We start from the raw sequence: 16,719 nt of genomic DNA, 5'->3' as shown, positions 1-16,719 counted from the left end.
CAACACGGAATATGGCGGCCAGCTCGGATCGGAATCCCCCTCCTTTCCCCGCTTCAGAGGAACCAGAAACCGGTCTTTGTGACATGGCAGATGGAGACAGCGATGAAGGAGAGGATATCTTTGTCAACAACGTACGTTTACGAGCCTTTCTTTTATTATTAGTAACTTACTAGCTTATTTTTTCTTCTCGTGAACGAGAAAGGGAGCTAGCCCCTTTATCTGAGGTGACCTGCATTCATGGCATCCAAAATAACTAAAACCACTGACTGGAGGGCGACGTGTTGTCAGATTTAGTTAAAAAACAACGACGGGTGTTAATTAAATAAGTTAAAGGCGGTGAGTAGTGCGTAAACAGGGCTGTTTTCATCAGTTCTGGCTAAGTTTTCTGCATTTCGGTTGACTTGAATATGCTTCTGTTTAGATGTCGGGTTGAACTACTTTCATTTCGGCAAATGCAGATTATTTTAACATCTCTTTGTATTTTGTTAGGGTTTGTGGCTGTACTCATGACCCCACCCGGCCGCCTCCTTTTTCGTGCTTATCTCAGTCTGTAAACCGTTATGACTGTCAGCTCATGAACAGCAGTTCAGTCCATGTTTTCATTTATTCCATTTCAGCTTTCCCATTAATGCCACAAAATTGTATCATGAAACAAGAACTATATTCCAGTTTGCGAGGTAAAACAAGGGTTGCTGGGTTTGCTGTCACTAGGTCTCCTCTTCATACTGGCCTGGATATGATATATTTTCAGTGAAAGTAATGAGATGTACAATCTAGTGTTTGAGGTGTTCATCTGCAGCTAACTGAGGTCAATGCCATATTAGTTCTCTGCCTCCACCTTCACCTCTAATATCACCACAGCTACTTAATGATCTCACTGTCATATTTGATCCTATAGTTTCACCTCTGCATTATATTAACCCTTTCATGCATAGTGGTCACTACAGTGGGCAACTATTCTGCAGCTGTTCTCAGTATATTTTATTTTATGTATATTTTATATATATATTATATTTTTATATTTTGTTATTTTAGTTTCATGTCGGATAACACAGTGGACATTTATGCATCATCTCATACACTGTAATTCATACCATTAATGTAACTTTGTTGTTCTTGATAAATCTGATCTGCAGTAACATGTGAGTGTAAATAAATTGTTAATTGCTAGACCGTAATTAACAGTCTTGTTTTTGTTTTTTTTAACAGAAAGTTTTTTGTTGTTGTTGTATTTTTTGCACATTATCTCTATGAAGTGAGTAATAACTAGTATTAGAATATGGTAAAATGTGAGAAAATATCAGATTAGCTGCATTAAACATGTTTTTATTTCATTGTTTTCATATTATTTTCTGGTATTGGGTTTTAAGTACTTGTTTCTTTGCTTCAAGAATATAATGCATGGTGTAGCTGAGTGTACATTTTTGTAAATTCGTAAAAAAAAACAACTCAATTGTATTGGGTTTTTTTTTCATGCCTGAGGAGGGATAAAAACACTCAAACCCCCCCCCCTCCCAAAAACTCAACTAAGGTTCTCATAATTCATACATGAAAGGGTTAAGTACTTTTTTTTTCAACTGTAAGTGCAGTATTTTCAGTTAGGTATAGATGGTATTTAATACAGAAGAATGTTTGATATAGTATTGTCCTGTGGACCTGATATATAACATGACTCACCTGATTCACTACTTTTTGGAATGATGCACTCTGTGTCAGAAGGACTCTGCTTATATTGTACTCGCCTCAAATTCTGTGAAATTTACACCACAGTGCAGCAGTGATATAAATACATAATTCCTGCTTTTTAGACTTCAGGAGTGTTTTTTCTTCTGCAGTTACACAAACATCATGATGGAGTGGTGATGTCTATCTGATAAAGTATCCTAGAATCACTGCACCAGGATACCGTTGTAGTCAAAAGCAATGTGTTGTGATACTGTCATATTGTGGTTCCCACCTCTGTTTATAGTGCAAAGGCATGCACTGTATGTGTTCATAATGTTAAATTTAATACTTCACATGCTTTCAAATTCAATGTTCTCATGCGTTAAGGTTTGTTTTGTTAAAGATGGAAAGCAGCCCATCTCCATAAGATGAGCTGCCCACTCAGTGGTTGGTTCCCATTATGTCTGCACTGTGATATTGCAGGATGGCTTGACAAAATGTGACATAAATGCTTTCTGGGACTCGAGGCTGAACTGAAAAGATTGTGGTAGCCAAATATTAAAGTTCAAGGTGGCTAAAACAAAAAGTCTGTCACTAACAATTTATGATGCAAAGATACTGGGTGTGTTTGATTGGTTTTTCACTGTTCATTCAGTTTACCTTGCATTTTGTAGTACTGCAACAAGTGCATTTCCCCGGAGTGTTTTAAAAATCATGTTAGTTGTGTCCTTCCTTTGTGCAGAGTACCCCTGTGGCTGTGAGTCGAGGGGTTTCTCAGCCTGATCAGGTCAGTGAGGAGCCCCCAGACCTGTTCAGTGAGGAAGAGGCCATTAGCACAGCTCCCACCCTGAGCACCACTGCCAAGTCTAATGGAGTTCACTCAGATGATGAGAACGACCTGTTTGCAGGTGAGAGACTGCAGATTGAATACTAGTCAGCACTTTACAGATCCATTGCACTCAGTTTGGGTTTTTCGAGGTACAGTGCTTTGCAAGATGGGTTACTTTAAGACCAAGTCACAGAAAGCACATTTAACGCTGATTTTAAATACAGCATTCCTATGATTTTACACATTCTGCTTGGTCTGTTAGTCATTGGAAGCACAGCCAAGTCTGTATAATTAGTTTAGTGTATGTGTGGCCCTGAGGAGTCTTGTCAAGTGTGGGGAAAATAACCGTGATAATGTCATGTCAGCATTGGTTTGGAATAGAAACTAATGAGTGTTTTCGTAACAGAATAATGTCATGATTTTTCCGCAGTTACCACATGAAATGTGTGAATAAAAGAGGAAAAGGTAAATTAAGTCCCTAAATAGCTAGATATGTTACCAACAGCTTGGAAATGAAGAATACAGACATGGCCTTTCTGTGCTTCAGTCACACAATAAAGTATACAGACTGTGTTCATAATGTGCCTACACAACTTCACCACAGACTTTGTGAAACAATAAACCCTAGTGCACTCAGGAGAATTATCTCATTTATTGTTCCTTATTTATCTATTTTCATTTTTATTTAGGTCCAGATTGATAGAGGTATTTGTTGATGATTGTCTTTTCCTTAGAGGCACATGTGGAGCTCAGTGCAGATGAGTGCGGCAGCTCTGCCCACAAAGACCCATCCTCCTCCGGTCCTCGTCCCACCTCCTCCTTCACCCAGAGCCCTGCAGCCCGCCAGCCCACCTCCTTGGAGCAGGTACAGAACATGAGTCTGGGCAGAATCCATTTAACGCAGGGTCTGAAATGCCTAGACTGTAATTATCTAGTCATCTGTGACAGGACGGTGTTGAAAGCATCACCATGGAATAATGATAGAATGTGCTTGAGTACTTTTATTCAACTACAGTACTTCAGCATACATTTCATGTACCTTTACTGAAGTATTTTCATTTTTTGGAGCTTTTTACTGTATTATACTCTTTACCGTGCTGCCTCTTTCAGATTAGTTTTTGATTATCTTCCTATCTAGTAAAAACCACATATCCACATAATATTTTATTGTTTGTGATGACCTAAAGGAAAAGTGTTCCTGTGTAGGTTTAGTTCTAAATTCTCCTCCTCCTTAAGTTGAGTAAACTCTTCCACACCCTCTTGGATGCACTGTACAATACATTGTCACAAAGCTGATAACAGGCCTGTTTTAGTGAGCTCATTAAGAGTTGACCTTTTAGAGAAATGTTCTCACAGGACAAGAATGTTACAAAAGTGATGATTTTACAGAATGTAATGTATTGCTGTAGATTAAACAATCAGCAATAGAGAAAGTTGTTCAGATGAGCACAACCTTAAACATGAACAACAGTAAAAATGTAACATACACATAAATGCAGCTGGGATTTATCAAGAAATCAGATGCGATATTAAAACACTGACCTCAACCACTTTACTGCACAATGAATACTTTGAGTTTTCATATTTCAAGTTCATTTATGCTGATTATGCTCACATACTTTTACTTCAGTGAGGCTATGAATGCAGAACTGTTGGCTGCAGTGGACTGTTTTCACAGTGGTATTAGTAAAGGATATTTTGTTCTTCCGCCACTGGAGTTAAAATGTGGATTACTATATTACTGTTTCCAACAGCTGGAGGAGGAAGAGGCCAAGGACAGTTTTGATGTGGATGTCTCTGTCACCAGCCCTGAAAAAATTGGTGAGTCTCACCTAAGTTATATCTTTAACACAACATAATAATCAGACAAGTATTCGGTAATTTACCTATTGAATTCCTTAGTATTTAGATCATTTTCATGGTGGGTGTATGGTTTTCTGAATTTGCTATGCAGATTTGAATTAAATGTATGTAAATAAGCAGACTTGTACTGATTAATTTTTTCACGTGATCGGCCATGACCTGCGACCGGCGGGTCAGTCTGAAATTGACCGATTTTGAGCGCAGGTCAAATTCCTGCTGCACCGCATAGCCAGACCCGAGGCCAGTTCCAGATAGTCATAAATGAGGCAGCAATCTGGAATGAGAAGGGGACACATGTTGCCGACAGAGGTGGCGATGGGGGGGTGGGATTACACGTGTGTATGTGGGGGGGTGTACCATGCTGTATGTACCTCACACTGAGTGTGCGCACACAATACAACCGTACAAAGTGAAAGTGAAACTTATGGAGCTTTACTAATTCGTCTAAGTCTCCCACTATTATGCACCTCATTTTCCTTTTCCCTACCTTCAGAAACTTTCATTTGAGGGGGCAGGACATTTGTTTAAGGGGGCATTGACCACTAATCACATAGCGTACGATAATTTGACCCCTTATTACACAACTAAATTAATTAATTACCAAACACAAATAGGATACGGATCCTTTGCACAGTGCTGCACTAGTTTTTATTCATCGTCTCACGTGCCTCTCTACTCATGAGGCAGGATCTTGATTCAGCCCAAAGCATGTAGAAGGTGGGAATTTATAAATGGTATTCTGGTCCATTCAGTGCAGGAGTTCATCCTGTGCTCCACATATGTAGAGACTAGGGCTGCACGATTCATCGATTTTAAATCGAAATCGGATTTTTAAATCAGGACAATTTTTAAAAAAGGGAAATCGTAAAATCGATTTCATCTCTCTCGTGCCTCCGGTCCGCGTGCCTCCGCGTGCCCGCGGGCTACCGTAGGCTCTGTGACAGTGGTCTGTCACAGAAGTCTGTGTAATGACCGGACGTTAAATCTGTTCATGAACCCGCAGTACTTATAGCAATATAAGCCGTGGCTTCACGCACGGATCCCGCAATTGAAATATAACTGCATGCGGATCATTCATCTTACGTTGTCCCGGATCCGTACCGTACTGTCTTCTTCCGAACTGGTCCGGGTCTCGGGGTCATCAGCCTCAGCAGAGGAGCCCACACAGCCCTCTGCCCACACACATCCACCAGCTCCAGGGATAGAATCCCTCCAGTGTGTCCTGGGTCGGTCTGTTCCACGGACAGATCCTCCAGTTTAAATAGAACCGCATGGGGATCACTCATATTAACCTAGTCCACGCACGCACAACAGATGCTTGTCACTGACTTACACTGGTATCACTTCTGTGGGCCAGATACCCAGAAAAGAAAGGAAAAAAAATGTATTATTATTATTTTTTTTAATAATTAATTTAGTCCTCTTACTTGCTAAATTTTTCATTCACAAATGTAAGTTCTGTAACACAAAACCAAATATTATTTATGTTTTGTAAGATGTTGAACTTTATTTAAAGCTGTTAGATAAATGTGGAAACAAAAAGGCTGTAACAACCATCAGTATTTGCTCTGATTTGGACATTTTATTGTAGTGTATTCCCCCTGACAAACTTATGTTATTTTCTTGTAGTATACATTGTTTGTATACTCTACTTTATTTCAAAGATTTAATGAAGAGAAAAAACAAAACAAAACTGTAGGTTCATCACGTGATCCCATCACAGCTTTGAGGTCAGAGCAGTGGCTTGCATTGTGGGCTGCTCACGAAAACAACATGCTGACTTCTGTTGCCTTTTCTAGTTATACCCAAAAATCGAAATCAAAAATCAAGTTTTTAGAGGAAAAAATCGGGATTTTTTTTTTTTTTTTGCCAAAATCGTGCAGCCCTAGTAGAGACGCTTACTTTTTTCCAAGGTTCTGTTAGATTATTTAAAAGTAAAACTGGGTTGCAGCGTGTAATATGTACAGTCTATGATAATGTGTTAAAAAGCAGATGGTGTGAGCCACGTCAGAATAAAAATTGGGTGTGTATGATCATTTTCCTTCAAATATGATAATTTTCAACTTCTGGTATGATATGGGACTCACTAAAACCCAGGCGTTTGAATCAATGCATTTGTTTTCATACAGAAAACCTGACACCTTTTTGCACAATTTTCTTCTATTTTTAAAATAAATGTTCTAATTGGAAAGTTACATTGCAGTGTCTTGTGTGTTGTGTTTGGAAAAAATGACTTCAGAATTGGCCGAAATTGGTATCAGCCATCCAAGCACCGTCCAAAACGGAAATCAGGCCCTAAAAATTGTAATAGGAACAAGTCTAAAAATAAGCATTTAACTGAAACATTCTCATGTTGTTTGTGTGTGTCTCATCTTTGTGTCTTAGGTGATGGGATGAATGCATATGTGGCCTACAAAGTGTCTACCAGGGTCTGTAGACAAACCAACTACTTTCACTTAACAGTCATATTTCATCCCAACTCATCTGCAACATCCCAGTTCATATCATGGAATTTCCTCAAGAAGTAATGTAAAAACGTAAATGAAGCACCCTAAAGTTCTGCCCCAGAATCTTTCTTATTTATGAATTATTGGATTTTTCTTTGAAACTTTGGAATTTTCTCAAGACTTTTCAAAGGCCAAGTGTTAATATTCATTGCAAAGACTGAAAGGCAGAGAATTTCTTAAATTTGCAACGAGGTGAACAAAGACGAAAAAGAGAAAATTCATGACATGATATGAACTGGGAACAGTTGAATCCTGGGTGAGATGACATGACTTATGTTTTGTATTAGTGTATCTGTTCAAAGTACTCGTTGATGTCAGTTTTCTCAAACTGTTTATGTCCAACCCATTAGACGTCCTTGAACATGTTCAGGAGTAAAACCTTCTTTGTCAGGAGGCGTTTCAGTGACTTCCTGGGTCTCTATGAGAAGCTCTCGGTCAAACAGTCACTGCATGGCTGCATTGTTCCTCCACCACCAGAGAAAAGTGTTGTAGGTGGGTCTGCCCATCTTTTCTTTATGTCTGCATATGTATATTTAGTTAGTTAGCTTCTACATCCCTTTGCTTACTTATTGTTTTAACCAACAGGAATGACCAAAGTGAAGGTAGGAATGGATGACCCGTCCTCAGTAGAATTTGTGGAAAGAAGAAGAGCAGCTCTGGAGAGGTGAGCATCTGTATATGGTTCTGACCAACATAATAAATATACATTCACTTTCATATAGACTACCAGTCAAAAGTTTTAGAACACCCTGATTTTTCCACTTTTGTATTGAAATTCAAGCAGTTCAAGTCCAGTGAACCGCTTGAAATGGTACAAAGGTAAGCGGTGAACTGCCAGAGGTAAAAAAAAAAGGTAAGGTTAAACAAAACTGAAAAATAATGTACATTTCAGAATTATATAAAAAGGCCTTTTTCAGCGAACAAGAAATGGGTTAACAACTTAAAGCAGTTTTGCAGCAGTGGAGGTTGATCAAGCACCAAAGTTGGTGCTACCAATTCCTACAGGTGTCCCAACGTTTCTTAATTATTTACAACCCCCTCTGTCTCCATAAAAGTAGTGCTGGAACACACTTTGGTACCATACTGTTGGGAGCATTATTTGAACAGTATTGTACTGCAGAAAGTAGTGTGTTACCATAAAAATGGAATAGAGGGAAAGGCAATTAACGATAGAAGAGAGACAGACCATCATAACACTTCAAAATGTAGGTCTTTCCTACAGAGAAATTGCCAAGAAAGTCAAGGTGTCAGTAAGTCCAGTTTCCTTCACCATCCAAAGGCACTCAGAAACTGGGGGAAATGCTGACAGGGAGAGGTCTGGCAGACCCAAAGCCACAACAGAATCAGAAGACAAGTTTCTGAGAGTCAACAGCTTGTGTGACAAGCAACTCACAGGACAACAGCTTCAAGCACAGCTCAGTAGTGGTGGTAGTAAGCAAGTCTCAGTTTACACTGTGAAGAGAAGACTTCCAGTTGCAAGTTTGATGGGTCGAGTTGCAGCAAGAAAGCCATTGGTGAGACTTCAGGATAAGAAAATGAGGCTTGGCTGGGCCATGAAACACTGCCAGTAGACTACTGAAGACTGGAAGAAGGGGCTATGGACTGAGGAATCCAAATTTGAAATCTTCGGTTCATCCTGCAGGACTTCTGTACGCCGTCGAGTAGGTGAAAGGATGGTTCCCCAGTGTGTGACATCAACTGTCAAACATGGAGGAGGAAGTGTGATGGTCTGGGGCTGTTTTGCTGGATCTAGGGTCAGTGACTTGTACAGAGTGAAAGGCACCCTGAACACAAACGGCTACCACAGCATTCTGCAGCTATGCCATGCACTACCCTCTGGGATGCACCTAGTTGGTCAGGGGTTCATCCTACAGCAAGATAATGACCCAAAACATAAGTCCAAGCTCTGCCAGAACTACCATAAGAAAAAAGAACAAGATGGTACGCTTGAAAACATGGAGTGGCCAGCGCAGTCTCCAGACTTAAACCCCATCGAGCTGGTTTGGGGTGAACTGGACAGAAGAGTGAAAGCAAAGCAACCTACAAGTGCTACACATTTAGGGGAACTTCTGCAACAGAGTTGGGAAGAACTTTCTGAAGAATATTTGATTTCCATTGTAGAAGGAATGCCACAAGTGTGTTCAACTGTTATATCTGCCAAAAGGTGGCTACTTCGGTGAGTCAAAAGTTTAGAATACATTTTGGTTTCTAAATTGATTCCATGATTTCTTTTTCAACTTCAATTGTCTATTTGTTCTATGCTTTAATTTCAGAGTACACTGAGACATTAAACTGCATAATTTTCAATGAAATTCTGGAAAAATTGAGGTGTTCTAAAACTTTTGACCAGTAGTGTATATTCGTGTCACACTTTGTTCAGATGTTTTAGAAAACCTGATTTCTGATTTGTTGTGTGTTACGTTATTGCTGTCTTTGTGTTTTTCAGGTATCTTCAAAGGGTCGTGTCTCATCCATCGTTACTGCAAGATCCCGACGTCCGTGAGTTCTTGGAGAGAGAAGATGTAAGTGTTTTATGATGTTCTTCCATTTTTTAGACTAAAAGGATTAGTTTTCTTTTTAGTTAACTGGCCGACAGGCACTGTGTCTTCTTCTTCGTCGTCGTCTTCATTAGCAATTTCTTCAAACATCTTCTCTGACGAAACTACCAGTCAAATTCATTTCACATTTTATATGTAGCTTCCTTGGGATAATGTATTCAAAATTTGTTCACAGTTTTGAGATATTTAGATTTTTGACACACATTTTTGAAATATTAAAAATTTGTCTTTAGTTATAATGGGCCATATTTTGATGGTTTATAACATGGAAGTGATTAATGATTTAAAGCTGATTATATTGCTTAGCTTCTGTGTTAGAACTCCAGTCTCTACTTCACAAAACAGGAGTTGTGTTAACAACCATTTGCTGCAGGTAATACACTATGGAAAAGTACACCACACACCCACACTGAAAACAGTCCCTTTGAGCAAATCCTCACTTCAGCTTCATTAAAAAATACTCAGATCAGTCAGTAGTATTTGTGTGGAAATACACAAGTTATCTAAATATTGGCACTTTTTCTGTGTGTGTGCAGCTTCCCAGAGCAGTGAACACCCAGGCCCTGAGTGGAGCCGGCTTCCTCAAAATGATCAACAAGGCTTCAGACGCTGTCAACAAGATGACCATCAAGATGAACGAGTCGGACACTGTAAGGAGCCTCCACATTCGATGCATTGTTATCTGGTTTTCTGTATACTACTGTCAATGTGCTGTGCATGTGGAGACGATCAAGTGTAAAACAGGGCAATGCACGAAAGGTTGTAACAATATCATGGTGTTACAATTAATCACGATTTTAAACATTAATTAATCATCACAGCTGCTAAAAATAGTCTCATAAAGTATGGTAGATTAAGAGCAGAATCAAAGACACGCCAATATGCACTTCCCACACGGAATGAAAGCAATGTTACAGAAGCACTACATTCAACATTCCACAAGTGAAAATGACAGAGAAGGAACAAGCTGAGAAATTCAGACCGTAGATATATTTTTGATGCAGGCTCACTTTCGTTTCCATACAGTTTGCATTCACTACCATCATCTGTGCAGCTTCAAGCTGCTGCAAAATAATCATAGTAATTGTGAAACCCCGATTATTTCTCTGACGATAATCATATAACCAAAATCTGTAAGCGTTACATCCCTAATTCACAATTACAATGTCACTATTATTTTATGCAATGCCTTTTTTTTTATATATATACCATAACTCACTTTCCCGTATGTATATATTCTACCAAAACAAGTTCTCCCTGAGAATATTTGCAGACACACTGACACTGTGTTCTATAGCCAAAGACAAGTGTGATTTATTATAAGCTAAACTAGCCAGTAAAACCAAATGTTTTTTTCCCTAGTGTGGAGACAGGTCTGGCTATGAGACCGGTAGTTTAGAACAAAAGCAGAGGGATTTTTCCAACAGCCAAAGATAATCAGTGATTGACCGTTGTAGATCCATTCACCGCTTGTTCACGTGTCTTTTTTGCTCCTGTTTTTTTTTTGTTTTGTTTTTTTTGACCAAATGAGCTGCTGCTGCTCTTCTACTATCATTGAACACAGTCAGTGCAAGAGAGTCTGACACATTTACTGAGATCCTTCTCTTTCATTCATTAAGGGAGTGTGAATCTGCCCAAAAAGTCTGTGAATTTGTCACTAGATTTGGTGTATTAAGACACCAAATTCATCAGGAAGTTCCCTAAACTGCCATCACTGCTGCAAAGTGATTTAGACTTTATGAGAGTGAATTTTATCTATTATTCATAAGCAGATTTAGTCTAATTTTTAATTTTTTTTTAAAAATCTATGTTAAAACAATTATGCAACTTATGATTAATATAACTGATCTTGATTATAATGTTTTTATGTTTTGTGTTTTTTTTCTAAGTGTGTGACACCATAGTGAAGTAATCAAGCAGCAACAAAGAGAGAGACACAAAAAACAGACAATAATAAACAATTGATAACATCATCATGACCATGAAGAGAGAATAAAAGAAAGGAAGTGAAAAGAAAAAATTGCAATATTAATAATGATAATAAATAGAACTAAAAGATAATAATTGGAAAATAGAAACAAAAAAAGATATTCATAGTCTTTAAAAATCTTAGATTTATTTTGCTGAAACTTACATAAAGCCTGTAAAACATCTTTCATTAGCTGTGAATGCACTAAACTGTTACAGCCACACATAATGGTGATGTGTGGTTGTATGTTGTCTTGATATTTTCCTGTTTTTTTTCTGTGTCTCTCAGTGGTTTGAGGACAAGTTCCAGGAGGTGGAGAATGAGGAACAGCAGCTTAGGAAACTCCATGCTGTGGTGGACTCCCTGGTCAATCACAGGAAGGGTGAGCTACCTCTAATGTAATATCTGCCTGAGTCTAGCTGCCTTTTTCACACCAAAACAAAGCCACATAATCCTTTTTTCCCCTCTTTTTCCTCCCCTTGACACCAGAGCTTTGTATGAACACGGCAGTATTTGCCAAAAGTATGGCGATGCTGGGCAACTCAGAGGATAACACGGCTCTGTCGCGGGCCCTGTCCCAGCTGGCCGAGGTGGAGGACAAGATGGAGCAGCTGCATCAGGAGCAGGCGGCCAGCGACTTCTTCATCTTTGCAGAGCTGCTGGCTGATTACATCCGGATGCTGGGCGCTGTGCGGGTAAGCTCACAGCTGCAGAGCGCTAGCTGTAGAGGAGGTAAATGTAACTTCAAGAAGAAGCCGCAGAAGCCTGGAAAAGTAAAGAAGGTCCAAATTATGTCAGGGTATCGGGGCCCCATCATGGGCATTTTTAAGGAGTTTTTGACCCTTCTGCTCTTTTATGCCTGTAAAACTCCTTCATTATTATGGTAGTAATAGGTTTTTACATTACTTTTTGTCATCATCGTGGCCCTAATTGTAGAGCTGCAGCTATTGATTAGTTTTGTTACTGAATAATTTATAGATTATTTTCTTTGATTTGAATAGGGAAAAAAATGTAAAAATGTGACACAGACATGTCTGAAAATGACAAATAACTTGTCCTTTATTCGAGAACCAGCTGAAACAATAACCAAGTAAAAGGATATATAAAAAATATCTATACAGAAATAACAACAATAAGTATAAAAGTATACATAAAAATATCTATAGATATAAACAACAAGTCAAATGACATCTACAAGCAATATGTGCACCGCAGTCTTCAACACATTTGGATCCAACTTACTAACAACTTAAGATGGAACTAACATACAACTGAAAACAAATAACGACAAATGATTGTAATGTTAAAGCAGTAAGTGATGGTTCCAATATAGAAATGTGAGCATATAGACATTTTCTGCCTTTTTGTTTTAATCTCTTCTGAGCTACACTCCATGTTGTTTGTGCTGATCCTAGCATCATGTGCATCACAATAAGCATGTGTAGGAAACGCAACAGAGGAACCAAAGTTCAACGGCAGCGAAATTAAGGAAAGGAAGCTTTGATTCAGGAAAATTGTAATTAAATAATTTTTTTTAATTGATTTGAGTCGATTAACCCTTTCAGCTCTACCTAATGGTTGTCAAACGTGTTAATAGTTGTTTGAAAAATATTTTTGAATGCTACCCCATCAGGCTCCATTATCCATGTAATATTTTTTATTCAGTTCAGTTTATTTAAGTGTTGTACCTGAGAGAACTGATAAACTAAGTTGTGTTTGAGAACAGGAGTCTTAGTAACAGAACAGCAGCTCAGCCTCCCTAGTGCTAAGTCACATTTGTGAAGTATTGTGTTGCGACTCTTCAGCCTGAGAGGATCTGCTTAATGTGAGATGCACGTCTACAGGGCTGCTTCGACCAGCGTATGCGGGCGTGGCAGCGGTGGCAGGAGGCTCAGAGCACGCTGCAGAAGAAGAGAGAAGCCGAGGCCAAGCTGCTGTGGGCCAACAAGCCCGACAAACTGCAGCAAGCCAAAGAGGAGATCACAGAGGTAAGGAAATCCAACACACCATGGTCTGAAATGCATCACACATATCCTGATAAATAGACCAGTTTGAAAATGTTTGTGAAGTTGTTTTAGTCTATGGTTCTGGTTCTTCCTCTGATGTGTTTGTCTTCACACGGTTCAATGTTTTTTTTCTCCAGGTGTTTGATTGTGACTGCAGACAGAATGATTTCCTTCTGATAAAAAAAAATCCTAAACAGATTCCTGATTATGTTCTTATCCTTGTGTTCCCTCAGTGGGAGGCCAGAGTCACCCAGTACGAGAGAGACTTCGATAGGATTGGCATGACTGTACGCAAGGAGGTTCTCAGGTTTGAGGTATGGATGTGGACTTGGATTTGGTCTTGTAGTTTGTTTAGGTTCATCTTAAGCAAAGATCTTGAGATGTGACAACACTTTCTGACTTTACAGAAAGAAAAAGCCAAGGACTTCAAGAGCCAGATAATCAAATATTTGGAGTCGATGCTACAGTCTGAACAACGGGTAATGATTCACTCACATTCAAAGGCATATGTTTATGTGTTTTATTCAGGAGTTGAAGGTTTTTCTCCTGAGTCTTGGCAAAGGGTGTACTATATTCCAGATGGGTGACTCAAGATAAAATCAGGCGTCTGTTTCAGAGTCTTCACTAAGACTAAGATGTAACTCATGTTCGGTCTTCAGGTATATATCTAAATGTATCTGTGAAATAATGTATTTCTAAATGGCTGCAAGATAAAGGTCCAGTGTATCAGTGGTGATATTTCACTTTTTTTTTTTACATATTTTTAGTCGGACTGAACTATCTTGCCCCTTATTGTTTTTTTTTTTAATAGGAGCTTGTATGTTTGAATTAGAAAAAACACATTTCAAAATTCTCAAAAATTGTTCAGTTTTCCTTGAAACTAAGCAAATACTTGTAATGTGCTTCATATTGATTTTACAGTAGTTTGGCTTAAGTGGTTCCCAGAATGGCTTGGGTATTGGGCATTGGGCATTGGGAAGGGAAAACCCTGTTGTGTCACCACTTCAGACAACTCAGCTCACATAGTTTTTCAAGATACTTAAATGCCAAAATTCCGGTACAAATTTAAGTATTTCAAAAATGGAATGCAGCAGGGCTTAGCAATTCTAACTTTCATAATGTGAACCTGATCACTTTATACTTCCATTAGGTTATTGGACTTTCTAAAAGCATCCTCTCGTCTCTCATTTTTTGTCATGATTATTATTATTATGATAATTATGATTTACATTTTATGTATTGGGGATGAATGTAACCATATGATACTAATTATAAAACAGGAGTTTGATTCAAGGTTACATATTGCAGAATATTTATTAATCTTGTTAATAATAACAACAATAACAATAATAAATACAAAAATGGTCCCACACACAGAGTTGCGTTAATGTCCCTGATGTTGTATTGATGATGTGAGAATCAGACTGTACGTAAAATCTCCATCACATCCCAAAGATTCTCATCAAGTTTCAGGTCGGGCTCTTGAACTGCTCTTCCACAATTTGAGTCCAGTGAATCCTGCAATTGTTCAGTTTGTATGCTCTCTATCACACGGACAGTTGTTTCAGAAACGAGAATGGAAGGTGCTGACCTGTTTGCTTTGTTAAATACAAGTGGTGACTTACTTTGGACAGGTTTTGTATAAACAATACATCATATGCATGAAATCAGAATTTTAAACTAAATGACTTTTGTTATGTATAGTAAGCTGTGCGTGCTTATGCTGATTCTTGTTTCAGTTTATGTTTATTTTGAAGAGTTGAGTCCAATGGTGAAGATTACAACACAAAACATAATATCGTAATACTTGATGTACAGTATATGTTTTGTCACAGTACTATTCTACAACACCTTTCTGAAACTAGCTTGTGTAGATCCAAGGCTTTATTTACTAAGACTGCTGATATTGCTTTTCCTCTAATTTGTCCCCTGTCGACCTTAAAAATATGTGAATATTGGGTATCATTATTGACATGATGAAAACGTGAAGCATCATTGTTCTTTCTAACCTGCTACTTAATTTTCTCATTGCAGCTTATAAAGTTTTGGGAGGCATTCCTACCTGAGGCAAAGGCAATAGCTTAATGAAGAGGGAGACTTCGTTTTAAGACCTGAACTGCCTTTTTTTGAACACTTTACCTCTTGACCTGGAACTGAGAGGACAATTTTGAAACACAACAAACTTCCATCCATTTTTGCTTCAGTCTTTTTAATCATAGTGTATTCTTTTATCTTGTACTTTGCTCTTTGATATAATAAGCTGCCCCATTTCAGCTTTATTTCTTTGGCAAAATTCCTTGTTTATGTGACTTCAAAATGTTATAAAACAGGAATCTGGCAGAGATTAACCTGACTGTAGTATTTGTAAACCCTGCTGTCTGTTAGTGGGAGATATATTTATGTTGCTTTGCTTAAAATAGTATAATAAAGTGTTAACACTGAGGTACTGCCCTAGATTAACATTGTCTATAGTTTACATTAGAAGTATGTAAGTCATTCCAAACTCTAACGGCTTCTGTTGATGGATGCATGTAGGATAATGTTTTCATGCACTAAAATGCATTGTACAGTTGAATAAGCAGGTTTTTAAATGAAGTACCACTATTGATGGCTGAGGTCATTTACCAGGAGTATTAGCACATTGTTACTGTATACTAAACAATCCATACTATATAAGTCTTACTGAAACAAAAAGTATTCAAGGTGACAGAACTTACAAAATAAAGTGAAGTTACAGTGAGAGCAAACTCTAACAATGCACTCACTGGTATTTTCTATGACGATTTACTTGTTATGAACATCTTTATGATAACGATCCATTTCTTTCATAACAGTCTTAAGTACTTTTTGTATTTGAGACAGATGCTATCAGCCATGACTTAATCTCTCATGTTAAGGCCCAGAGGAATTCCTTTGGAAGTGCTGCAGATTGTTTACTGTCCATGTAAATGACTCCTGACTTGTATGTACACATGTACAGTACTTGAACTGAACCATGCAACTACTGTTAAGTATTATTGGTAATCATCCAAGTTTGTCATTTCAGTTTAGCCATGACAGAAGGTCAGACATTGAAGTAATACTGCCCCTGATTTTTCTTATTCGACATTTGTAAGAGTAGTTTTTCTGTCATGTCATATTTCCGTAAGAATGTGCTTTATTTTTGTAACCACTTTGCATTGGCACACACGTTTCCCTGGAAGTGCTATACAGGTAGATGTACAAAATAAATATGATTGGTTAAACTTTGTGACTCATGTATTCTGGACATTGTTTTTACCGGGACTTTGTTTTAAATGGCTTTTATTTATCATTTTGCATT

The 16,719-nt window shown here is 38.2% G+C and overlaps 1 protein-coding gene across 1 annotated transcript; it reads left to right on the top strand.

Annotated features, from left to right (window-relative positions):
- On the top strand, window positions 1-16,650 carry LOC115415023 (sorting nexin-1-like). The gene is made up of 15 exons (XM_030128435.1): window positions 1-131; window positions 2,408-2,573; window positions 3,229-3,359; window positions 4,249-4,315; window positions 6,743-6,786; window positions 7,215-7,356; window positions 7,450-7,528; window positions 9,311-9,386; window positions 9,959-10,072; window positions 11,680-11,773; window positions 11,881-12,086; window positions 13,236-13,379; window positions 13,631-13,711; window positions 13,805-13,876; window positions 15,432-16,650. The coding sequence occupies exons 1-15, from the start codon at window positions 12-14 to the stop codon at window positions 15,480-15,482; spliced, it is 1,587 nt and encodes a 528-aa protein (XP_029984295.1). The 5' UTR covers window positions 1-11; the 3' UTR covers window positions 15,483-16,650.
- The last annotated feature ends 69 nt before the right edge of the window (window positions 16,651-16,719 follow it).

The sequence above is a fragment of the Sphaeramia orbicularis genome, chromosome 3 (assembly GCF_902148855.1).
Source record: "Sphaeramia orbicularis chromosome 3, fSphaOr1.1, whole genome shotgun sequence".
NCBI lineage: Eukaryota > Metazoa > Chordata > Actinopteri > Kurtiformes > Apogonidae > Sphaeramia > Sphaeramia orbicularis.
Note: the sequence above shows the minus strand (reverse complement) of the source record. Positions and strands in the feature narration are given on the sequence as shown.